The 24,952-nt window shown below is 44.4% G+C and overlaps 1 protein-coding gene across 2 annotated transcripts; it reads left to right on the forward strand.

Annotated features, from left to right (window-relative positions):
* The first annotated feature begins 936 nt into the window (after positions 1 to 936).
* SMYD1 (SET and MYND domain containing 1) lies at positions 937 to 24,070 on the forward strand. 2 transcript variants are annotated; one of them, XM_003206020.5, is made up of 10 exons: positions 937 to 1,315; positions 10,789 to 10,965; positions 11,648 to 11,861; positions 12,773 to 12,903; positions 14,849 to 14,887; positions 17,479 to 17,671; positions 19,884 to 19,976; positions 20,498 to 20,661; positions 21,402 to 21,570; positions 22,846 to 24,070. In XM_003206020.5, the coding sequence occupies exons 1-10, from the start codon at positions 1,179 to 1,181 to the stop codon at positions 23,002 to 23,004; spliced, it is 1,476 nt and encodes a 491-aa protein (XP_003206068.2). In that variant the 5' UTR covers positions 937 to 1,178; the 3' UTR covers positions 23,005 to 24,070. The 2 variants fall into 2 exon arrangements, with proteins under 2 accessions (XP_003206068.2, XP_003206069.1); XM_003206021.5 differs by lacking the exon at positions 14,849 to 14,887.
* Positions 24,071 to 24,952: the final 882 nt, after the last annotated feature.

A 24,952-nucleotide genomic window follows, 5' to 3' on the forward strand; every position in this document is an offset into this window, starting at 1 on the left:
ATCTGTATCTGCTTCCTTTTCCAGAAGGACATAGAATTAGGTTTCCCAGCAGTGGGAGGTTGAGATGGCCAAGAACCAGCCTCACAAAATGCTACTAGAGGAAAAAACATAAAAGCTAAATGAAAATCTAAACTGGGATCAATTTCTATAGTGAGATCAACTGCTGTATGTGGAAACCTTCCTTTTTACATACACTGTCTGCTGGAGTCAGAAGACAAAGAAGGGACTGGGTTCTCTTTGGTTGTCCTACATCCTCCTTTTACATTAGAGTGGGCAAAATTCTCTCATAGAATCATAGAATGACCTGGGTTGAAAAGGTCCACAATGATCATCTAGTTACAAACCCCTGCCACGTGCAGGGTCGCCAACCACTAGACCAGACTGCCCAGAGCCACATCCAGCCTGGCCTTGAGTCATCTCTTCCAGGGTTGGAGGTAGGAAGCCCTCAAATGTTTTGTAATCTCAAAGAATTTAGTGCGTCCAGAAGTGTGCACATATCTAAGATGTCCTTCTTATTTCTGCAGCTCGTGCCAAACCACTGCTGCTCTTCCAGCTCCTTCCACGCTGCTCTGTGTGCTTGTTGCTAATGTTTAGGAAGTGACGCTCCTTTTCCAGGCTCCAGTGGTGATGGAAGAGGCAGAGGATTGCAGGACACGTGTTTTGCTGCTCTCCCTGCCTCTAAACACACTGTCCATCTCTTAGAGGGTAAAAATAAAGCAGCATTGTTTAATTTCTGGAAAAAGCCAGATGACAGTGGAAGGGGTCAAAAATACACATACCAGCACTCCTATCCCACTGTCTCAGCTGTTGCTTCCTGAGAGACAGAAGCATGTGGTTGCTAAAAATACCCTTGCAAAGAGAATACATTCCCTCTCCAATGGGAGAGTATAAATTAGTCTGAGTCCTAACATATACAACTGCTTGTGGCTGGGAGAAACAATTCCAAACGTGTTTTTTGGAGGGGGTTTCCTAAGAAGCAGAAGACCCGGCCCTGTGTAGGTCGGCAATATTGCGTGGAAGATCTCCTCCTGCCTTTCATGCTCCCACCCCCTCTCCCTCCTATGGGATACGGTGCAGCTGGGGGTGGGGGTAGGCTGGCCCTTTTATAAACGTGGTCTTGTGGCAAGGAGAAGTTGACAAGGGTGACGGAAGATTTGGCTCACTGCTCATACCTGGGAATGACCAGAGGGGGAATGGAGTCAGTTGAAGTGTTCACGACTGAAGGCAAAGGCAGGGGCTTGAAAGCACAGAAGGAATTCTTGCCCGGAGATGTCATCTTTGCAGAGCCAGCCTACGCTGCTGTGGTTTTTGATAGGTAAGAGAAAAGGACTCATAAAACAGAGTTCAGAAGTTGTCTCACTGCAAAATTCATCTGACTGGGTGGGAAAAAGCTTGAAAGTGTCTGGACAGCATCAGAGAGGGGTGCAAAGGGAAGTTAGAAACACTTTCGTACTGATGCACTCCCAGCTTACAGTGATATCATTCCCAGGGCTCAGAGCTGTTTTTTCACTTTATATACATGGCACAATCTGTTTTCAGGATGTGAACTTGCAAGGTGCTCGATGCTGCCTGCTTTTGCCAAATGAAATGAAAGTTGCGTGTGTTCAGTGCCTCACAAAACTGGACCCATGCTACATTCCACTGAGTTGCAGGAGTAAATGTAATTCAGTGAGAGACACTTTGCTGAAATCTCCAACGTATAATATGTGATAACAGTGAGTTACACTGTGTTTTGCTCATGTGTGCCACCACCCAGCTGTATGTGTAGCTCCACAGGCAGCTGTCTTCAAACTGGAAGATCTGCAAGTGGTGTTATTTCTCCTTAAGTAATTTTATAACTAGCTAAGTTAACAGAAGTCGAGTTTCTACTTTCACTCTTAGACAGGAGCAATTCGAACTTTTGTTCATACTGATACAGCCAGAAACTGAATTTTGGTGCAGATGCCTTCTTCTTTTCTGCTGCTTATTTCAAGGGTGAAGAACACTTGATCAGCCTGTGCTGCCAGAGCAGCCTGTGGGTGCTACTTCAGCCCTTCATATTAGTGGAAGATTCACTTAAATAGCCTGAAAGCTAAAAGACACAAAGAACCAATTTCTATGTTAATCTCCTGTGGAATAAACCTAGTCTAGAGCCTCTGATATAAATGGGATTTGTCCAGCCCTACAATGCAGTATCTGAGAATAGAATTTGTCCCAAACATTTTAGCTGAAGAGCTAGATGTCAGCTGACATTCTCGGCTTAGGAAATTTGTGAGCATTCCTTGAAGGCACCAGCTCTGACGCTGAGTTTTGCCCCAAGCTGCCAGTGCCTTTAGTGAATTAAACAGGGCAGAGCTTCACTAGCTGAGCTTTCTCTGATTGAATCAGTTCTGCTAACAAAGTCTAGGATTCAAACAGATTAAACCAAAACATTTTTGTTTTAATGCTTGTCATCCTCCCTGTTAAGTGCTGCAATTGAAGCTGATTTGTGCTCATATGCAATCTGGCAACAGCAGAGAATTGAGGATAAACAGACAGAGCAAGGAATAAGATTTTTTATGTCTTTCACTCACTTTTTCCTTGCCCTTATGAATGAACATGTTTGTGAATTTTTTGTTTGTGAACATGTTTGTCATGTTTGTGGTCTTTTTTTTTTTCTTTTTTAATGTTAAGTTCTTGAATTCTTAACCTTGTATTCAATGACAGTGGTTAGTAACAAAACCACCTCTCCTTGATGTGCCCTCTTAGCTCTCATAGTTTAGTTTCATTTGTGTCACTTGCTGGATTCTGTGTTTTATTCAGAAGTTCCTACGGATAATGACTTCTCTCATACACCTTATTAAAAATATTAATTTGAGCATTGAAAACATTTTGCCTTTTGTTTGCTGGTTGGCTTTTTTTCTTCTACACAAAATGCTGTGAGCATCGTGCATATAGGAGAGCAATCCAGACTGCAGTCAGTGTAGATTTCCAAGAGACATTGGGCGGGCAGAGCTGTGCTTCCCTCCCTCCCCAGGCTGTGTTTGTTTAACTCCCAGAGCATCAAAGTGGTTAAATAAACACATCTGTGGGACTGCAGAGGATGAGAATGGGTTCAGTCATTCTTATCTCTCTGCTGCTTCTTCACGCTCCCGTGCAATAGTAGTTGATTCTTACCCTCCTGTGGCATGTTTCATCCCAAAGTACTTTATGTGTGTCAGTGGTGAAATTCCCAAACTCTCTGAGGCAGATGTTGCCAGCTAAATGTTTGCAGTTAGTGCTCAGCAGGAGTATCCTAGCCTGATATAGAATGTAAACATGCATTTTGCTTGTGAAAACTGCTCTGATGTTTGTTACACACTTACGGGGCTTTGGTTTTGAAGGTACCTTTTACCACAGTCCAAGTGGTATGTAACTGTTGCACATAACTCCATTGAGCTGACTGCTCTTGAAGGATAGCCTGGATCCTTCTAATACTCAGCATCTTAGTTTCTTGCTAAAAGCAGTGAGTATGTGAATTATGGAAAGGGAATTCAAATATGAGTGACTGGTAGCTTTAATTTTTCAGCTCAGGTCTTACCAAATAAGTGATTTTCCACAGAGCTCAACTTTTTGCATCTATTAAGGAGAACATGGAAGCACAGGAGTGCAGAGTAATTTGAAAATTTGGTCTGTACCTTGCAACGATTTTAGAAACTCTGTTCTATGGGAAGTCTGGTCATGGTGTAGATGTTGAACCCCTGAAAACCTGCACCTGGCTGTGCTGTGATTTATATCGATGGCTATAATACTATAATGACCACACTGTGATCTTCTATGTGACTGCATGTGTTGTGGCAACAGCAGGCAAAGTGAAGGCATCTTTTCTAGATTAATTGGAGCAGCTCTTCAGAGGTACAACACTGTTTTCTTCGTGTGGCAATACCATAGGGTGGAAAGCAGCTTGTGTTTGTGCACAGGTATGAAACTGGTTTGCGACAGGAGGCGCTGAAGAAGTGCTGGAGACCCAGAAAAGCTGATGACCATTCGACCTGGTGAAGAACAGAAAGTGTTAAATGCAATACTTCACAGAAGAAAGTGAGGATAAATTACACTTGGACTTAAGTTATGCAGAGGGCCTACTCTGTCACACAGTGGGGAAAGCCACCTGCTGTAAACTGTGGAATTACATATTGATGCAAGAAATTGCAGAAGCAGTTTTAACCTGAGGCTGTCACCAATTGCACTGCATGAATGTCTGCTATTTGGAGAGTGAGTTTGAGTTTGAGAATTTTGTTTTGAAAGCAAAAGGAAAAATATCTTCTTTGAAAAAACTCTATAACCAGCCATTATACTCTGAGCAAATAAGACCAGTCAATTTAAGTGGATCCTCCTACAGGGCAATGTGGAGCCTTGTCTAGCAGTTCAGTTTGGGTTGTCTGAGACATCCTCTTAGGGCTGACAGGTACAAATGGGGATTTATGAGAATCAGGCTCCTCTGGAACAACATTACAGGGCAGATGAGAGTCCCTGCAGAGCTTAAAATAACATCAGGCTCCTATGTCCAGGCAAGTGAATCCAGACCCAAGTGCCCATTACAGTCAATGGAGCTCAATAATGCGCATGGAAGGCTGACACCACCACGGAGAGCAGAACTGCTTTCCAGACCATACTGAGTGTTTAGACTGGAGCTCTAGTTAACCCAGGGTGCAGATGAGGTGTCCAAACATGCAGACTGCATCCCACTTGGGAAACAAACCCCTGAAAGTCACTGAAGTCATTTAGGTTAATGGGGACGCGTATTTTTCAACCCAGTGAAGGTCATCTGAGCAGCAGCTTTTAAATAGTGCCAGAGACCTCTGACCCAATAGTACAGGAAACTCAAAGAGAAGCTAAAGAAGGTTTCTAAAGACATCAGCCAGCTCATATTGAAGCTAACATGTTACTTGACGCTGTGGTTTCCTGGCATTGACTAATGCATCAAGCCCATTGCTTCTACCCAAACTAGAACTGCCTGTTGGGAGAAATGGTGAATACTCATTGAAAGCAGGGGCAGATCTCAGTGTGATCTCCTGTGTTTTGCTATTCAGGTTTGTGAACAAACTTTCTGATCCGTGTTTGAATCAGCCTTGCTGTAATCAGCTCAAATAGCACTCAGAAAATGCCAATCAGCATCAACTTCTCTTTCCCCCAAATAGACGCAGAAGGTTGGAAATAACAGATTTTCTCAAGGAATTATTTGCCCCTGTTGGATCTTTTTACAATTTGCAAAGCCACTGTGCATAGCTGGCTGGCCATTACCTCTAGTTAAAGCATGCTGTCATGCTCTGCTTATATACTAATGTTTAATCCTTCCCTCCCTCTTCACTTTCTCTTTGAAGATCTCAGGTCTCCTTTCCTCACAGCTACCTTCAGAATGATGACATTCCCTTCACCTGGGCTCAATGTACAGTATGTGACCTTCTCATGTACGTCAGCTCTCAAGTTCGTAAGAGTTTACATTTCCTACAGGCACAGGGAAGCCTGATATATTTCTGTCAACCTTCTCTCTATGAGCTTGCTCTTTAACTAATAGGATTTGAAAGAGAGCAGTCAAAGCAAACAGTATCATGTGGTAGAAAGCTAAGATCACTTGAAGATTTGCTTGATGAGTGATGTATGAAGTGGGACCCAAATACATTTACTTTGCCTGCTTCTTAGGCTATTCTATCATCCTCTGTCCGCTGTTGTGAAGAGGGATGCCAAGCCAGCCAGGAACAGAAATGAAGCAGGTGAACTTAGGTGTACTTTGTATCATCTGTGTGTGACATTTATCTTGTACAGAATTGAATAAACTCACATCAAATGACTTTCGATCATTTTACCACTTCCATTAGCTATTCAGTGAAACCCTCCTCTATTTGTTTGCAGTACAGCCATCTCAGCTTGCTTTTTCAAATCAGTGAATGAGGTGCTCTGGGGGCTGGGTGGGAAATGGTTGGCAGATGTTTAGGTTGTGCATGTCTCAAAGATGAGGTGAGTGTATTTCCTGTGGCAGTACTCAGCCTTCTGTCTTGGCAGGTCCTACAGATCTGAATCCAGTCCAAACAGTCGCTAGGGCTATTTGCTTCTTTTGCTTTCACTGAGAGCTGTACTTGTGGGAGTCATGGTTAAGCTGACAGCACTGTCACCTCTTGCATTAGTTGGCTGGCATATTGAATCATTGCTTTCGTGACAGTAGCTATGTCCAGGAATAGCAGTGGTTGTACATCTCATCCACGTAACAGCGGAGTTCATGAGCCCCTCAGAGACCAACTCAGCTGACACTTGGAGGAGAGGCCAAGGAAACCTGAGGCTCCTCATAGAGTCATTTAGTGAGTCAATCAGTGGCATCTACCCCTGAAATCAGTTCTAAATCCCTGACCTGGCAAGGCTGAGATGGGCTGAAGAAATCACTGTGCTAGTGAAGATCTTGCTTTTGGCCAGGATTAAGAAAAAAAAAATAGATAGACTTGCAGTTCGCACCACATGAACGCACAGAGGTGGTGGATGAATGGCCAGAGGTCACCCCAGGAACTGCAGTGTACATTGACACAGCATTGACACAGACAAGCTCTTATAAACCAATGGTTTCCACAGGCTGAGAGATTTGGGTTTAACCCTGTGTCCTTGGAGGATCTTAACTATTGCAGAGGTGATTGCAGGATAGACTGTGGACCACTGCAAGTCTTTGGTGTTGTCTACCTGCAAACGTACAGGTATCAGAACCTGTCATAATGTTCATTCCTGGGCCAAGGGGAAACTCAGTTTTCCATCCCCATTTGGGGCATTTGGCTCTCTGCAGGACAGGAGCTTGCAGGATTCTTGGGCAATTTAAGGGCTTGCAGTCAGACTTGCAGTCAGTGCTTGAGTGCTGTTTGTTGAAGATTTGGGCAATTGATCTGAAATACTCGTGTCTTTCAATTTTTCTTTATAGCATCAACAGTTAAGCGCAGGCCTTTGAAGGCCTGGTGTATTATTAGTACATCCATTCTTTTTTTTTAACCATTTCTGAGGATCCCATAAGAGTTTTGTGAGAAACAAGGTTTTTTTTATGCCTGTCAACCTACTCAAATTACTGAATAATTCTATCTGCAGCCAGCTTTTTTTTTTTTTTTTTTGTTCTGAGGGAGCTGGCAAGATGAACTGCTTCAGTACTGGTGTTCTGCTGCACTGTATTCACACCTACCCTATCATTCCTCAGTGCAGGGAAGCTTCTTTACCTTCCCATTCACCTTTCTGTCTGTCCTTAAAACAGGCAAGCAGCAGAAGGGTGCCCCATTCCCTGTGCGAGATATCTCTCTGTGCTTCACTGCACAACACAAGCATGTGGGTTTTATCAGCTCTGTGTCTCTCCTCTGCCTTACAAGGAATGTAATCTCTCTTGCACCTCTCTGCCCCCCTGACTTGACAGCTGATAGAGCGCAGTGTTGCATTTTTCACCACCTCCCAGCTATTCATCTGCATTAATAGAGCTGGCTGCATCCCCCTCCATGTACATGCACTCCCTCTTTCTCCATGCTGACTGCTTGCCTTGCATTGGGCTCGCTTCCCTGCACCAGCACTGCTTGCTGTCATTTTCCAAACCTCATTTTTTGCACGTGGTGTTGCCTTCTGCAAATCAACCTGCTTTACATCAGTGGGCCTCTCCATCCTGCCTGAGCCAACACACAGGGTGGGTGGTTTCAGTAGCTCAAGCAGTAGTGCCAGAGGAATGAAAAAGCATTTTAAATGTACTGGGATAGAAATAAACATGCACACGTTTATATATATATATATATATATATGTATTTATGTAGGGGGGAAGAGGCAAGACAGTCCTGTGACTATGGGTGTGATTCCTACTTGTGGCACAGTCTTTTCTTGTGACTGTCAACACATTTTTTTCTTCCCCATGCCTGTTTCCGTGCTGTGAGCAATGATAATGTTCCATGGGGTCAGTGAGATTTCTGCAATGAGGAGAACTTCCCCCAAACACAGCGGTGTCTGAGCAGTAGGAATTTTAATTCTCTCTTGCTGTTGAGCCTGGCTGGAGGCAGAGGAGTGTGCAGCTGCCTGGAGAAGAAAACTGATGGGGAAAAAAGCCTGCTGGTGCAGCAAGGAGAAAATCCCAAAAGGTCTCCCTCTCCTCCCCATTGAAATGAGTCACAGAAGCAAGCAACTGGACATGTGAGACAAGGCACGTTAGGTCCAAGACCCTGGGCACTCCTGAAAGGAGGATATCAAATTGGGCTTCATCAGTATCCTCTGATATATTCCTCACCATTGATTATAGTTATGTATATGCAATGGTAGGATGCTTTTTGGAAATCTTTTTCTGAAGTCCCCAAAGAGAAAACATGCTTTTGAAAGCTGTTTCCCTGCTGTGCTGTGCTCATCCAGCTCACAGTAAACCACAGAGTGAGGAACAGGAATAGCTGATCAGACCTTTAGACTGGAAGGAGGAATTTGCACTGGTAGCCTATCTGCTGGACAGCTTTAAGTGACCTTAAGAGCACAGTGCTAAAGCTAATGTCAGAATAAACAGAGCAGAGCATATCCCCACATCAGGCACTGCCCTTGTTACTTTGCTGTTTAACAGCACCCCCACGGGTGCCATATTCTGGAACAAGCAGTAAATCATCGGTATTCTCAGCTCAGCACCATATTGCCCTTTTGAATATAAAAACCCTCTTGGATTTCTTAATAAAATCTTCATCTTCATAAACACAATTAAAGCTCCTAAACTTGGTATTACAGTCAGTCTGCCCCATGTCCTATCCCAGACGGTGCTCCATGAGCACTTCTGAGTTCAGCTTTCTTCTGTTCTTAATGGTATGGTGTTGCTTGTCTGTCCCTGAGGCAGCTGAAATTTCATTCAACCCTGGACAGTTGTGCTTGGGGTTGGCTGAATAGGTTCCTCAGCCCTTCGTCCATCCTAACCATCTTTCTGGAATCCCCGGGACCAGCAGAGCCCCAAAGCCACCCAGTCTGGTGTCACCTAGTGTTAGACAGCCGAGATACATGCTGTGGCTGATGAAGGGAGGAGAAGACATACAAGAGAAGACTTCATGATGAGGAGATCTACCTTGAAGGAGGACGTTTTCTTGGCTTTCCTATGTCATTTCCAACATAATACCAAATGCAGGTCTGCCCATATAGATGCAGTTCAGGTCCAGAGGCAGAAAGAAGTGTCAAGCAAAGCTGCTTTTACTTCACAGAAAAATAACTTTGTTTCAAGCAGCACAAATGCAGGTTTTCCCTATATAACCACCTCCATCCATCAGTCCTCTTTACTATGATACACCTCTAGTCTGCTGATTATCAGAGCATTTCTTGTGTGTATTTTTATCCCTACAGTATGACTGTGCCTAAATAAATATTGAGATAGCAGCCAGGACCACACAGAACCATACTCACCCCTCTCAACCGTTTTCTCCTGTCAGGTGTTGTGGTAGTCGCTGCTCCTTTTTTTGTGCCAGGCCCTATGCAGAACCCTTCTGGAGGGATTTCAATTCAGCCAAATTCAGAGACTTTGCAAGCAAGTGAAGCACTGGCTGGCTCATTGCCTTCACATTGCTCTTATTCTACTGAGTGACAGACCCATTAGACGTCTGCTTTCTGCTCAGCATGGGCCAGACAGAAAACAAAACCAGACTGAAAATCCTGTTAACAGCAGTGGTGCTGAGAAGGAGCAGACAAGCTGCAGAAAAGAGGGCTGAGAGCTGGGGAATGGTTTATTGCTTTCCTCCCTTAAACAAAATATTTGTCTCTTTGGCATAGCCAAATAGGGAAGCAACAGCATCAGACAAGTGTATGAGGATTAAGCTAGGTGGGATGTTTGTCCATCCTCCCAGAATGTTTGAGGTTCCATCACACTTTGTAGGAGGAGCCCATGGACAGAAAACTGAAAGGACCCTTGCCTGAAGAAGTTGAGCCATTACCCTAAGTTTGCAGATGACACCAAGTTTAGAGGAAGAGTCAGTCTGCCTGAGGGTAGGAAGGCCCTCCAGGGGAATCTGGGTAGGCTGGATCACTTGGCTGAGGCCAGCCTGTATGAGGTTCAAAAAGACCAAGTGCTGGGTCCTGCCCTTTGGTCACAAGAGCCCCATGGAATGCTACAGGCTTGGGGCAGAGTGGCTGGAAGGCTGCGCGAAGGAGAAGAACCTGAGTGTGCTGGTTGACAGCTGTCTGAACATGAGCCAGCAGTGTATCCATGTGGCCAAGATGGTCAATGGTATGCTGGTTTGTATCAGAAGTAGTGTAGCCAGCTAGAGCAGGGAGGTGATCGTCCCCTGGTATATGGCCCTGGTAAGGCCACATCTCAAGTTTACTTCAGTTTTGGGCCCCTCCCTACTAAAAGATATGTGTGTCCATAGAAAGGCAATGAAACTGTGAGAGATCTGAAGTATAAGTCTTATGGGGAGCAGCTGAAGGAACTGGGATGGTTCAGTCTGGAGAAGAGGAGGATCAGGGGAGATGGTATTGCTCTCTGCAATTCCCTGAAAGTAGGTTGACGAGGTGGGGGTTGGCCTTTTCTCTCAGGTAACAGCAATAGGGTGAGGGGTACTGGCCTCAAGTAGTGCCAGGGGAGGTTCAGGTTGGTTATTAGAAAACATTTATTCTCTGAAAGAGTGGTAATGCATTTGCACAGGCTGCCCATGGAGATGGTGGAGTCACTGTTCCTGAAGGAGTTCAAGAACTGTGTAAATGTGGCACTGAGGGACATGGGTTAGTGGGCATGGTGGGGATGGGTTGAAGTTGCACTTGGTAATCTTAAAAGTCCGTTCCTTAACGATTCTATGACTCTGTGATTCTATCACTGAGGCATAAGCCTACTTTCTGTCCTTCCAGCCTGACACACGTAGTCTGCCATACCTGCTTCAAACGGCAGGAGAAGCTCCATCGCTGCGGCCAGTGCAAGTTCGCCTACTACTGTGACCGAACCTGCCAGAGAGATGCCTGGCTGAACCACAAAAATGAGTGCTCTGCCATCAAGAAGCATGGCAAGGCACCCACTGAGAACATCAGGTGAGAGTGGGTCCCAAGGAACTGGGCCCACAGCCTGGCTGTTTGCACCACCAGGCTGGGGAATGATGGGGGAGGATAGGAAATCCCTCTGGAGATGGTGAGAAAGAGCTGGGTGTCCTGAGTTAGATGTGTGATGGTGGGAACTGGTTTGGGGAAGGCCACAAACATCCCTGAGCTCATGGGCTGGGGCTTGGAAGAACGCCCAGTGTGAGGGGGTTGTGTTCCTGCTTTTGTTTGGTGCTAGACACCCAAAATCCTACAGCAGCAGAATGAGATGAAGAAAAGCCACCTTTCACAGTTTCAGTGGGAAAAGCAGGGATGCTCCAGTATATACTGATTTTGATTCATGTCCTGGCTCCATAGTAAGAAAATGATAGGATTCCCCACAGAAATGGAAGAAGCTGTCCAGGGCTGGGGTTCTGTATGACTTCTCCAGAAAAGAACTACATGCCATGGGAAACCCCTGTGTCTTCCTTCCCTTCAAAACTCTTGGGTGGGGACCAGCCATAAGCCAGTTGATGCTGAACTTGTCTTGTATGGCCTGGCTGCACACAGTGTCCCACTGATAAATGAATTTTGGTGGCCCCTCAGTCCCTGTCCTTGTGCTGGGTGGAGGAGCACGAGAACCTGAGTAGGTTCTGGTGTTGCATGGTGTTAGCACCTTGGGATCTCTCCTGGCCAGGCTGGCAGCCCGGATCCTGTGGAGGATAGAGAGAGAAGGCAGTGGGCTGTCGGAGAACTGCCTGGTGTCTATTGATGACCTGCAAAACCACGTGGAGAACTTTGATGAGGAGGAGAAGAAGGACCTCCGTATCGATGTGGAAAGCTTCTTGGAGTTCTGGCCGGCCCAGAGCCAGCAGTTTGGCATGCAGTACATCTCCCACATATTTGGAGTGGTATGTCAAATGGGTGAGAAAGCAAAGAGGGCTTCTTTTAATGCTGTGGATTATGCCAGGTGCCCAAGGGAAGTCTCAAACCAAAATGAATGAGTTGACGATTCCTGACTTCATCCTTGAGATAGCCAAGACAAGCATTTTCTACAAGTAGTTTGAATACTGCCACATTTGCCATACACATTGCTTCTGCACTGACACAGAGAAATCTGAGGCACAGCCAGGTCAAGGTCTGCAGTCTGTCTAAACGTGCAGGCAAATGGCTCTCTCAATCTCAGGTGCTGTGTTGTCACCACGAGTCACATTGGGCATCACTCTGCACCTAGAGGAGCTAAGAAAAAATATATAAAAATATTTTTAGTAAACATATTTCAAATAGAATATATGAGAATGTAGCAGATCTATTTTAGTATATGCATTATTCTGTTACAATATTACATGCATTACATTTTTGCATGTATACATATATATACACATAATAGGTAAAGTATACTGAAATTTCATAATACCCGTTCCTAAAATGTTAACTACAAATTTTTGTGGTGCAGAGAGAGAAAGTCTGTGAGGCTGAGCAGCTCTGTGCCCAGCCCTGCTGTGAGTCAGCGCATGTCAGGCTTCGTTAACCCATGGAACATCAATTTCCCCCAGAGACACACAGCATCCCAGCAGAGCAAATTCACTGGGCACGGGGAGTCATCCATACAAGAGACCAGTGCATCTTCACCATGTATCATTTCTAGAATTACCTTCTACAATAATCCTGTAGGCACTTCTCCTTTCTCCTTAAAGTTTGGAGGTGGGATACTAAGGTGTGCCTCTCCTAAACAATCAGAAGCAGCTGAGAAATCCTGAATGTAGCTGAATTCAACTTTTTCTCCTTTTGTGCTTCTTCCTGCCTGTGTTTTTGGGACTAGATCAACTGCAATGCCTTTACCCTCAGTGACCAAAGAGGACTGCAAGCTGTTGGTGTGGGAATCTTCCCCAACCTCTGCCAGGCCAACCACGATTGCTGGCCCAACTGTACTGTCATCTTCAACAATGGCAAGTGAGTGCAGTGCGTTCCTCTCCTCAAGCACAGTGGGGATCTATCCTAGCAGCCAATGCACATAACAGATTGCTGACCTCAGAGTGTCAGATCCCTGTCCCAGAAAATCGATTCTCATTTCCTTCTCTAGTCCAGAAACAAAAAGTTAGGGCTTTCTTTTTAAAGAAGAGCTGTTTTTTTCTCTTGTTATTTAAATAAATTCAGTCTGATAGACCAAACAAATGCACAGAGCTTTTCAGCAGGGTTTGATTCTATGATACTCTGATTCTATGATTCTATGACCTCAAATCCAATGAACCAGCATGTAATTTTCCCTTGTGAGTTTTGAAATAAGACTCAAAATAGACAGATAGGGTGGCAAGTAGCTACCTAGATAGCTTCACTTAAGGCTTCATAAGCAGTTAAGGGGTACTTACAGTTAATGAATTATTAAAGATTAAAATGAGTCCACAGTCCAAGAGTTTCTCATAACTGAAGCTTGCAATCAGACATGTATCACTATCACTGATGTGTTTATGGCCAACCTTAACACAAATGCTGATCTCTTTGGGAACCTGCAGTCTCTGTTAATTACTGATAAACTCTTTAGCAATAGGTTCTTAATGAGAAATGTGACTGTTATCTGGCAAACAGAGTCACATGCAAGTGCTGGATGCCCTAAAGTGCTGTGCATTCCAATTTCCCACCCAAATCCTGCAAGAAAATATCTGCAGGATGTGTGAGATAGGAAGAGGTTGAAAGGCACAGTGGGATTGCAGGGATGTCCCAGCAGAGCAGGCAGTGGAGGCAGCTGCTCTCAGTGTGTAGCACAGCTGCTGGAGGGATGTTCTGCCCTCCACATCCTAAGCCAGGAGGAGCCTAAACTGCTGCTGATCCAGCAAGCAGCATTATGTGCAAGACATTAACTGAAGTAAACTGCTTGCCAAAACCTCCACAGCCTCAGTGTTTTATTAATGTTTTCTGCTCAATCTTAAGATTTTATACATTCCTATGTTCAGCAAACATCAGTGCTGAGCCTAAGGTAAGCCCACAGCCTCCTCTCCTTTAACTAACATTGCTTGTGCACTCCAATTCTCACTGCCATTTTTACCCGCTAAAATGATACTAGTATTATCAAGCAGCTCAGGAATGAGCAAAGAGAAAAGATAAGTGCTTCAGGATGGTTACCTTTGTGATCCAGAGCCAGCTGGAGCCTGGGCTCTATAGCCAGTTGCTATAGGTCATACACAGGGTGACGAGGAGCCTATCAGACCAGCCTGGGTGCTGGAGAAGGTAGCTGGAAGGGGTAGTAGCCCCCAAACCTGAGTTTCTGGGTGGTAAGTAGAGGAATGACATTTTGCTTGTGTGGCAGCCTGATGAATTTCCTGCATGAATCCTCTTGCTGGCTTTAAACCATGACCATGAGTATAAATCTGCTTACATTAGCTAATTGGCCAGGTAAATTATCAAGGTTTCTTTTCTAGGAAACATGGAGATAAGAGCAGCTACTGTTGCAGGAACTGAGCTCTCAGCACTTGAGGCACAATGCTGGGCTTGAGGACTCACTAAACTCGTTTACAGAGCACAGTTGCTGATATCCCAGTCTAATTCCCATTTCAAGCTGCATTTTGGAGAGCATGACTACTGATGTCAGAGAGATGTTTCTGGTCAGCACAAAACCAGCCCTGCAAAATGTCAGCAGAGGATTTTACTCATCCACTGGCTGACAGCACTCTTAAAATCACAGTGCCAGGACAGCTGTCCCTGAAACCACTGTGAGCCAGTGATGCGTGCTTTGGTTACAGCAGCTGTACAGGGACAGCAGAGCTCTTTGTACCTTTATGCTGACTGATATGTGACAGGCATCGGGAGCTCCAGTGCCCCCAACCAAATGATCCCAGTTCACCCAGTTTCTTTTGTTGTGCTTGTACCGGTGTAAACTGCAGATGTCTGTTTTGTCTTTCAGTCATGAGGCTGTAAGATCAATGTTCCACACACAGATGAGGTGGGTCACTCTTGAAAGCGTTGTCCTTCCCCTTGCCATGTACCCCTCAAGCTCCATTAATGACACAGCTGCAAACAGCACCGAGGGGTTCCAAAAACCCTCTGTTTGCAGAAAACTTCACTTTCTGTTTTCTGAACTTCTACTCCTCCCTGTGTAAAGCCCCACTAAACCCAAACCTCACTTAACTCTGCATTTTGTAGGAAATTAAAACAATAGCAGTAATGTCTCCCTGATTGCAAATTCCCTCCCTTCCTTTCTGCCCTCTCCTGTGGCTTCCTCTGTTTCAGTATTTCCCCTCCACTTCTCATTTCTCCCCCCCAAGTGCAGCTAGAGCATGAAAGTCAGAACAAGGTCTTGCTAATCTTACACAGCCCAAAATAAAACCTTGCATACTACGAGATGAGAAATGGTCGCATTACTGACATACTAAATAGTCCATGTCTCTTCTGCAACAAACAGTGCCCTGTGAATGCATTGTCTACAATAGCAACACTGCGAGATGTAGGTTTCATCCTTTTTTTATCATAGTACATGATTAATGTTTTACTTTTTAATGATGCCACTGTTACCTGATGCGAGCATTCTCTTTTGCTTGAAAAATCCATGAAAAGTATGCCAAAAAAAGAAGGAAAATCAGCTCATACACTTGGTATGTTATATGCAGTCCAGTTACAGGGACACTGTTGTTTTCAAACTTCATTTCCAAAAAAAAAACCAGGCAATTTCCTGAAATAAGAGATGAAATACTTCTTTACCATTGACTCATAGCATTACAGATAGTACCATAAAAGTGAGCAACTGGGTTTTACTCCTGATTAGAGTTCCTGTTTCTGGATCATTTGAGTTTTGAGCTTCCCAGTGCTTTCTGTGCATGTCTCTCAAGGTCCTTAGAGCCTGGGGCAGACACTAGGGAGGGAAAGAGCACAGGACGAGCTTGGGGAGGTTATCAGCTGACAGTGTCTCTCTAACTGTAGATTTAAAATATACCACGTGTGTGCAGGCTTGTTTGAAATGTTATCAATCCCCTCGTCACCACAGATGACTGCTTAAAATATACCTATGGTACTTAGGCTATCAGGGGCATCATAAAAGTCAAAGGCTTGCTTTTTTGGTTGCATGACTCATTTTAATGAGGATCCCGTTAAGTGTGAAGAGGAATGTTTCTATGCATAAACCTTTCTGATGGAAATTACTCCTTTTTGTGTGCTCTTTCCTGGAGTAGCTGGTTGCACCTTTCTCTGGTTGGCATTTTTCTATGGTTCTGACAGGTCCAATAGCTGCCCTTCATTATGATGACATGTTCAGTGATAAATTTAGTATGAAATATGCTGTTGATATGATCTAATGCCCAGAGAAAGTCAAGACCAACCTCAGTGTGTAGTTTTCACAGCAGCTTTAGCAAAGCTAAGGACCTAGAGAGCTTTTAGCTACCAGCCTGCCTATAGTGCTCCGGTCATCAGCTCCCTCTCCTGGTGAGACATTTTGGCATAGAATCACAGAATGGCTTGATTGGAAGTGACCTTAAAGCCTGTCCAGTTCCAACCCCTTGCTGTGAGCTGATTGACCCCACCACATTAGGCTGCCCAGGGCCCCATCCAACCCAGCCTTGAGCACCTCCAGGAATGGGACACCCACAGGTCCCTGGGCAGCCTGTGCCAGTGCCTCATCACCCAGGAGCATCTCCCAGGAGCTTTCTTTTAAAACACAGAGTTGACCTGATACAAACGTCCTGGCTTCACGGTGAGACCTAAAGGAGGCAGCATGCCATGGTGCTTATCCAGACCCTATCCAGACCCTGCTATCCAGCCCAGAGGAACTAAGATATTTATCTTGCTGGAGTTAAACAGCAAGGGAATTTGTGTGTCCACATCATTTAAAATGTCTTACAGAGAAAGGCCTGAAGTAAAGGTAGGTACAAAAACCAGGCTTTCCAGAGGCCTGTCGTCAGTGCAAGCATTTACCCTGGGTTTTGGGTTAGTAACAGACTGGTAATTTCCCTGTGTTTGATATTGGCATTAGGCATCAGCTCAGATGGTCTATGTAGAAAAAATAAACTATTCCTGGTCAACTGTTTCTAAGGCTTTATGTAGAGATGCATGAAACGGATTGGGGCATCTCTTATCCTACACCCAAAGGGCACATCTCAACTTTTCAGAGTGAAAATGATACTGAAAGCAGCCCAGCTCAGGATCTGGGAGTCTAGCCAGAGCTCTACAAGCAGTATGAAAGCTGTGCTTAAAAAAGACCCAAAGTCCAAACTCAGCATTTTACAAGCCCTGTCGTGTACTTCTGATCGAGGGGTTTTCTTGTAGTGAGATTCTCTCTAGCATAATAAGATTTTATGTCTGGGTTCATCCCATTATTCACCCAGCTTAGGACTCTCTCTGCTTTTCAGCATATCCCAGCCAGGGACTGGCAGGGGGGCAGGACAAACTGATGTGACTGTTCAGTTAACCAGGCTGCTGCACATCTCTGCATTGCTAAAGCACTACCTTAGGGCAAGGGCTGATTCTGATAGCAGGATTTGTCCCTGTTGTATCTATGGCTGCATTTGGTTCTCCAATTCCATATCTTGTCTTCTTTGTACCCAGGATTGAGCTGCGGGCACTAAGCAAGATCTCCCCAGGAGATGAGCTGACTGTGTCCTATGTGGACTTCCTCAATGTGAGTGAGGAGCGGCAGAAGCAGCTGAAGAAGCAATATTACTTTGACTGCACCTGTGAGCACTGCAAGAAAAAGATCAAAGATGACCTGATGCTGGCAGTGAAGGAGGGGGACAAGAAGGTATGGTCCTGTGGTGCTCTCAAACAGAGGTGGCTGTGTGTCCTCCACAGCCTCGGGACACCCAACAGTGCCAGAGTCAGACTGCAGCAGTCTGAACGGTGCCAATGCAAAAAATGAGACCAGGACTGAAACATTATTGAGCCCAACACCAACTCAAACATGGATAGTTTAATCCCTATTATGTGACAGGCACACAGGTTTTCATTTTTAAAAAGCCCACAAAAGTTGCCTTTAACAGTCCAGCAACAGGCAGAATGATAAAATATTAGAAAATGAGGTCTAGAACTGAGAAAAATCTAGGTATTTAGATTGGACTTTTTGACAGGAACTGAATGGAATCAAAGTTTTGAACAACAGCAGAACAGAAAATACTACATCATATATATATATATAATATATATGATATTATATATATATAATAGTCCATGAGAACAGGACCAACTGGCCCTACGTAAGCTGTACAGTTTGTAAAGATGTACCATCGTGTTGGCTCTGGGAAGCTGGGAATCCAGTCATCAGACCCTCCTTGCACTGGCTGATGAGAGTGAATTTGTTCTATGCTCTGCCATTTGTGCCTGGTTGCTTGGGTGGGAAGAATTAATGTGTTGGACCATTCATTTTTCAATCGCCCGTGTTTTGCTGGGAAATCTGACAAGTTATCAAGTAGAAGGATGTAAGACTGTCTCGCTGTCAGCATTAGGATGTGTTGCTTGGCCAGCAGCTCCTATTTTCAGAGCTTGATAGCTCTAAGATCTCCTCCTTTTTATTCCTGTGCCCAAGGATATAATTGCTTAAATCTATTTTTCCTCTGTGTCAGTGTTAGCTAAGGGGGGTTCTATTCCTGTAAGCTCTACAAAAGATAAATTGTTGCAAAAGATATTGCTAAATAATTCCATTGCTAAACTATGAAGCTTCATTTTAAACTAATCCTGGCTACTGAAGCTCCCAGTAGTTGCTTCAGATGCAGAAGCATTTTCATCTGACTTCCTATAGAAGTATTTTCAAATTTCTCCTGCAGTGGGCTGCATAAAAAATCTCATCTCTCATTCAAAGCCTGCTATCAAGCATTGACATGCACCATCTCCTTATTGTGAACACTCCATATGTTCTTCAGTGTGCACTTTGGGGAAAATACGCTCCACTGTTTGAATTGCTGGCATAGAAGAAGCCTCCTGGTATCTTTACACGAGATATGATTTCAGCTATTATAAATACCCTCCATCCACAGACAATGAGTATCCAGGCTGACCTCACCCTCAGAGCACATCAGCTGTATTGCATTCCCCAAATTCAGGCTCGCTTGCCTGACAGCAGCAGCACTCACAGCTGTGTGGAAAAAGCTCTATGAATAAACGTGAGATGGACAGATTACATCCTCAACAGCTGCTCTGGCCTCTGGTCCATCGCCCCTTCCAAATAGTAGCAGAGCTCCCGTTGTTTTTAATGGCAACAGGATTAGGGGTCTAGTAAATGCAGGAGAGAATTTTATTAGATAAAGCTGCTGTGGAAATGCTGCTGAAGTGCCTGTTCTGGGAGTATTTTCTCAGCACAGTGACATTAACATTGCCTTTGAATGAATGTCCTCTTGCTGCTGAAATCTGACTAGCTGTAATAGTTTCAGTCTAATAGTATATAATAATAATTCATAACATACACAACCATGTACATATGGGACATATAGCTCTGAAATGCAACTGTTTTTCCTTCCATACTAAATTTTCAAGAGCTTTTCTGAACTAGTTAAATCTTAGACTCCTCAAAAAGCCCATCAACCAAATATGGCAAAAAGGCAGTGGAGCTGTCCTGCACTATAAATCCAAATCTCTGCCTTCGTCATTGCATCTTTGTATCTCTGCTTTCTGTCTGCTGGCCACCTGCCTGTATTCTGTCTTGGTCATGTGTCTCCTGGCCAGGCTCTTCCTGCAAGTTCCCAGAACCAGGCAGTTGTGGCCTGATTTCAGATTTTCCATTTATTAAAAGGAAGGTTGTGATAGCTAGAACTGTTTGAAAATGCAAATTCAAACAGCTTGGAAAAGCAGAGGATAAGTGATGATACTGGATATAATTGTATTACACTTCAGCAATAAATGGAGGAAGAGGAAGTGGCTAATTAGGGTCTGGTTAGTGTTTCATCAGGCATGCTTGGATTTGTATAGTGCCTAGATGTCAGGTGATGGATATTTCTCACCTATTTTCCTAATTTTGTTCCCAGCCTTCTGCTGAGACAGTGAAGGAAGTTATCCAGTTCTCCAAGGACACGCTGGAGAAGATCAACAAGGCCCGCCTGGAGGGAACTTACCATGAAGTGAGTCCCTGTGCTCTTGCTCTCTTGCTGTGTATGTGATGCCAGGGGAATTAGGTCCTGTCCCACCTAAGTCAAAGATTTATGTGTGAAACGAAGTTCCATCTCTGTAATCTGAATGTCTCCACGTGCATCCTATCCTCTTGGCAGTTCAGATCACAAAAGCTGATGCAGACAAGCAAGTGGGAATGGGAATGTTCACCATCTCCACCTTCACAGGGAGATTAGGAGCATTCTTTGCATCAAGGTGCTTATAAGAGGTTGGGTGGATGGCAGGAGGGGCATAATCACTTCTTCCGTGCTTATTTTATGAAAGTAACCCTGGTAGAGCAAGATTTGAGCACGAATCATTTAGTTAGACTGATGCTTCTTGACATATAAAAGCATATCCTATCTTCTCCAACCTTCATGCAGTCTGACTTGGCCTCTAGGACTGGTATGGACCACACAAGGCTCAGGAGTGGCAGCTTCAGGGCCGGTGGTGCTCTGACTTTCTCCTCCTTCTCCCTGCTTTCTGGATGTAGGTTGTGAAGCTGTGCCGTGAGTGCCTGAAGAAACAGGAGCCTGTGCTGGGAGACACAAACATCTACCTCCTGAGGATCCTGAGCATTGCCTCTGAGGTCCTCTCCTACCTCCAGATGTTTGAGGAGGCAGCTGAATATGCCAAGAGGATGGTGGACGGCTACCTGTATGGCTCTGCTCTGTTTTTGGCAGCTCTCTCTGGTTATGCAGTGTTAGGCAATGTGTTATAGGAGTTATTTTCTTTGTCTGCTCCCATCGGAACAGAAGTGCTGGCATTCAGATTTTGATCTGGTCACCAGACAGAGAGCAACCCATTCCTAAATGCTTTCAAACACCTTGAATTACCTAACTGCAAATGCCAAGTAATTTGGATCATCTTTCATTAGCCTCTTTGGTTTGGTCAGATGCATCTCAGGGCTGCCCTAGTAGCAAAGCACAGAGCCTGGGACAGAGAGATCATTGCTGCAGGACTTGGCCTGCTCTCCTGCAACCTGCAGGAAAGATAAGTTGCAGAGAAAAGAGGAGCTGTGTCAAATGACACATATCCCTTCACTCTTGAGTAGTATGTGGCCTCAGCTAATGAGATGTTGATGATTGTTGCCTTTTCAATTTAGGCACATCATTACATCTGTGAAGTTGGTGACATCTGGGCTGCATGATCAGGTCTCCAACCCAGGTGTTCAGCTCACACTGACTGCAGGTTGTTCATTCTTTTTCACAACACCTTATGTCCTTGTGTAACCCATGTCCTCATGGCCCTAGTGGGGCTGCACATTTCCTGGCAACAAATTCAATAGAATATTCAGCTGAGTAAACAGTTTGCTCTTTGGAAAACATGTCACATCATTGACAAACATTTGGGAATTGAGATCTTTCCTGAACTAAAATTACTCAATGCTTTTCCAGGAAAATATACCATCCTAACAACGCACAGCTGGGGATGGCTGTGATGCGAGCAGGAGTGACCCACTGGCATGCTGGCCTCATTGAAGCCGGACACAGCATGATCTGTAAAGCCTATGCCATTCTCCTGATAACCCATGGACCTTCCCACCCAATTACCAAAGACCTGGAGGTAGGTGTCACGATCTCCCTTCTTGCCTCTGTTATCTGCCTGGATGAGGTTGCATTCAGTCTGCAGGAACAACCCATCTGTAAGAGAGATAGGTCAAGTTATGGCTGCTTCTTACTAGTGCCGTCCTTTTCTCTAGGTCATTTTAGTCTGCTGGATAGTGCATATTCCTTCCTATGGGAAATTTTCATCCCTGAAAAACATCTTTTATTCTGCACCAGTACATGCCTTAAAAATAGCCATTGAGCCCCTGAATCTTTTTTTGAAACACTGAGCCCAAGGGCAGAGCCTCCCATTCTTCAAACAGCCTGACCTCATTGCTCTCAGATGGATGGCATTCAATTTGGCTGTATCAAATTACACACGGTGAACTTGTTCCCGGCTTACCAACCAATATTCTTTGTCTATTATTGATGACCATTCTTTATTTACCACTCCCTAGCCCTTCTGGACTGCAGTTTATTTTTTTCTCCAATGACTGATATGTGTATTTTTTAGCTTAAGGTCAAGAGCTGCATATCCCAGGAGAATCACACATGTTGAGCTGCGATGAACTATATATGACTGCATCTGAGGGCTGATCATTTCTTTATCCTTCAACTCACTCAAATGGCCTGTTGGCTTTATAGTATTCTCCTTTAGTAGCCAAAAAACTTACACAATGTCAAATTCAATCCTTTATTGATGTTTGTCCCCCTAGCAGCGGAGCTATAATCTTAGTGCAATTTTATATTATCAGAAAAATGACTGTCTTGTGCCTAAAGTAAAATAGTCTCTTGACTGTTCGCCTCTTTACATCTCATAGGGTAAGACTCCAGCACCTTCATTTCTGTATTTCCCTTTTCACTTTCTTCAGGATGAAAATACTGGATCTTTGACCTCTGTGCTACTAAACCAAAGGTTGAAAGAACTTACAGACAGGTGTAAAAAGATTTCCTTAAATCCCTTCTGAACCTTTGTCATAATACAGCATTACAAATGATTGTTCATAGTGAATCCAGGGATGATGTTTTCCAGGAGCCTGCAGAAGGACTGGGTGCAGGAAGGGCTGATGCCTTATTCACCTTCATAGGTCACAGGCAACCAGCTCTGAGAAAGTAAATGCTACTTCTGTTCAGTCATCCTTGGTTCTGCTGCTGGGACACCTGGAGCAAGAGGAATCAGTCATTACATGGCTTAGAACATCCCTGATGGACAGTCCTCGTTTTTAGGCAGCGTGTTTTTCACTTGCTTTGAAATCTCCTGCATCACAGGTCTTTAATCTGTTGTGTCCCTCAGGTCATGCGTGTCCAGACAGAGATGGAGCTGCGCATGTTCCAGCAGAATGAGTTCATGTACTACAAGATGAGGGAAGCTGCCCTCAAAAACCAAAAGATTCAAGTCATGCCTGAACCCAGCAATGAGGCCCCACCCAGCCTCTTCCACAAGAAGGAATAAATATTGATCTTGACACAGAGTCACGCCTGCTAGGTAACACCACCTGTGGCACCTCCAGACATGGGGAATGTAATATGTGAATGTGATACATCCCCAAAGATTGTTTCCAGTGCCACCAGTCTGAGAGCACGGACCAGTGGGGAGAGTCCTGAAAATCTCCTGAGAGCTCACAGCAGAAGAGTTCTTGGCAAAAGCAACATCATTTTCTACCACAAGCATTAAAAAATCAAAGCAAGAAACCTTCTATAAAATTATTTACATTCTTACTGAAAGCCAGTTTCTCTCTGGGCAAGTCCTGCAGTCCTCAGTTAAATTTTTAACTGGCTCTGTCCTAATTTTTTTTCATCACTTCCTTGTGATGACATCACTTCTTGCCAGTGATACCTATGTGTGGTTGACCAATAGACAGTATAAGTGGGAAGCTGGTTCCAAGAAGAGTCTTGTATGCCTTTGGGCATCAAGTGGAAAACAACTAAGAAATACAGATGGTATTTTGAGTAAAGTGATCTTTTTCTGATGAAAAACTGATGAACAATGGTTCTGCAGGTGACATGGGTGTAATATCAACCTGTGTGGACTCTGTCCACAGTGACTGAGTGCCTAAATGGGATTCCTGTCTAAAGATAAATTAATTAAGAGAAGTTAGTTAGTTTGTTAAAAATCACACTATATCCACAGTGGTGGCAGCAGATGGACATGAGATAAGTCCATGCCAGGTGCCATTCGCAGTAGTGTGGTGCAGTGGCTGTGTGGATTGTTTTTATTGAACAGGCAGTCCTCCAGGAGGGGGAACCCCCTTTGCTTAGAGCTGGGGGCTCTGATGCTTGCCTGTACCAGTCCTTCATCTTAGGTGCTTAATCAATTTTGCACCGAGCCTGAACGGAGAGAAGGAAAAGTCTAATAGCAATGGATGAATTCCCAAATAACAAAAAAATCTTTGCTGTCTGCCCATTTGTAAATCCAAATTACTTGCTCCAGATCTTCATTGATAACAAAGAGATGAAAAAGGACTGATTATTCAAAAATCCCCTACCAGCTCCTCAGCAAAAATAGCAAGAATAGCAAGGCCTTTTCCTCTTGACATTTTTCAGTGATTTTGGTGGTGATCCTCCAGATCTAAAATGGGTTTGCTGGACACAAACTTCAGCTCTTTAGGCGATGTTGAACTAGATCCTTCCACTTGTCAAGGAGGAACCTACCTGACCTCAGCTGTGACAATCTCTATTGGTTTTGTTCCTAACATGAAGATCAATACCAATCTGCAGCTTGAAAGCCTTCTTTGATGGGGAAATTATGGCAGAGATGCACATGAGGACAAATAAGTCCTTTAACAGCACACATTGGGATTGTAGAAGGAGATAGGGTGGCATTGGTGTTGTTTTCCTAACATCCTTATAGCTTTGAATTGTTGTGAGAACATCATTCTAGGTAAGTATATCACACAAGCAGTACACTCATTTCCCAGCAAAAAATCCCAATTAGCTTTCAAGCATAGAGCTTGGAAAAGTCAGCTAAGAAAGGAGAATTTCCTCTCTCGTGATTTCAGAAAACCAGGTCTCCATCCAGCCTGCAGCACCAAGCACTGAAGTTGACCATGGTTCTCCTATGTCTACGCTATGAATAATCATTGTTAACCTCCTCTCAGCAGAGAAAACCTGTATTTCACCCCAGAGTTTATTTCCAGTAACCCAATTATCAGGCACAGTTTGTGGCAAAACACCTAAAGGCTGTCTGGTGCCCTTCTGCTGGTTGGAAAGGATGGGGAAGAGATGGTGATGGGGTGGCTGGAGCCTGTAGGGCTGGCTACTCTTATGAATAAGTGAGCATAGGGGTGGCTGCTGGGTGCCTCAACTCCCCCAGTGGTGGTCTCTGCCCCAAGGCAGCATTCCAGGCAGGTTCACCAACATCTACCACCCTCAACCACCCCATCCTTTGGCCTTGCCAATTA

The sequence above is a fragment of the Meleagris gallopavo genome, chromosome 4, assembly GCF_905368555.1.
Source record: "Meleagris gallopavo chromosome 4, MGAL_WU_HG_1.1, whole genome shotgun sequence".
NCBI classification, from domain to species: Eukaryota; Metazoa; Chordata; class Aves; order Galliformes; family Phasianidae; genus Meleagris; species Meleagris gallopavo.

Bases quoted from the DNA above. Each gene is read 5' to 3' on its own strand.
- SMYD1 (XM_003206020.5), top strand. From the start codon at position 1,179: ATGACCAGAGGGGGAATGGAGTCAGTTGAAGTGTTCACGACTGAAGGC. The intron at 10,966-11,647 runs GTGAGAGTGGGT...TCTCCTGGCCAG, and splicing joins GCACCCACTGAGAACATCAG to GCTGGCAGCCCGGATCCTGT. The intron at 11,862-12,772 runs GTATGTCAAATG...TTTTGGGACTAG, and splicing joins TCTCCCACATATTTGGAGTG to ATCAACTGCAATGCCTTTAC.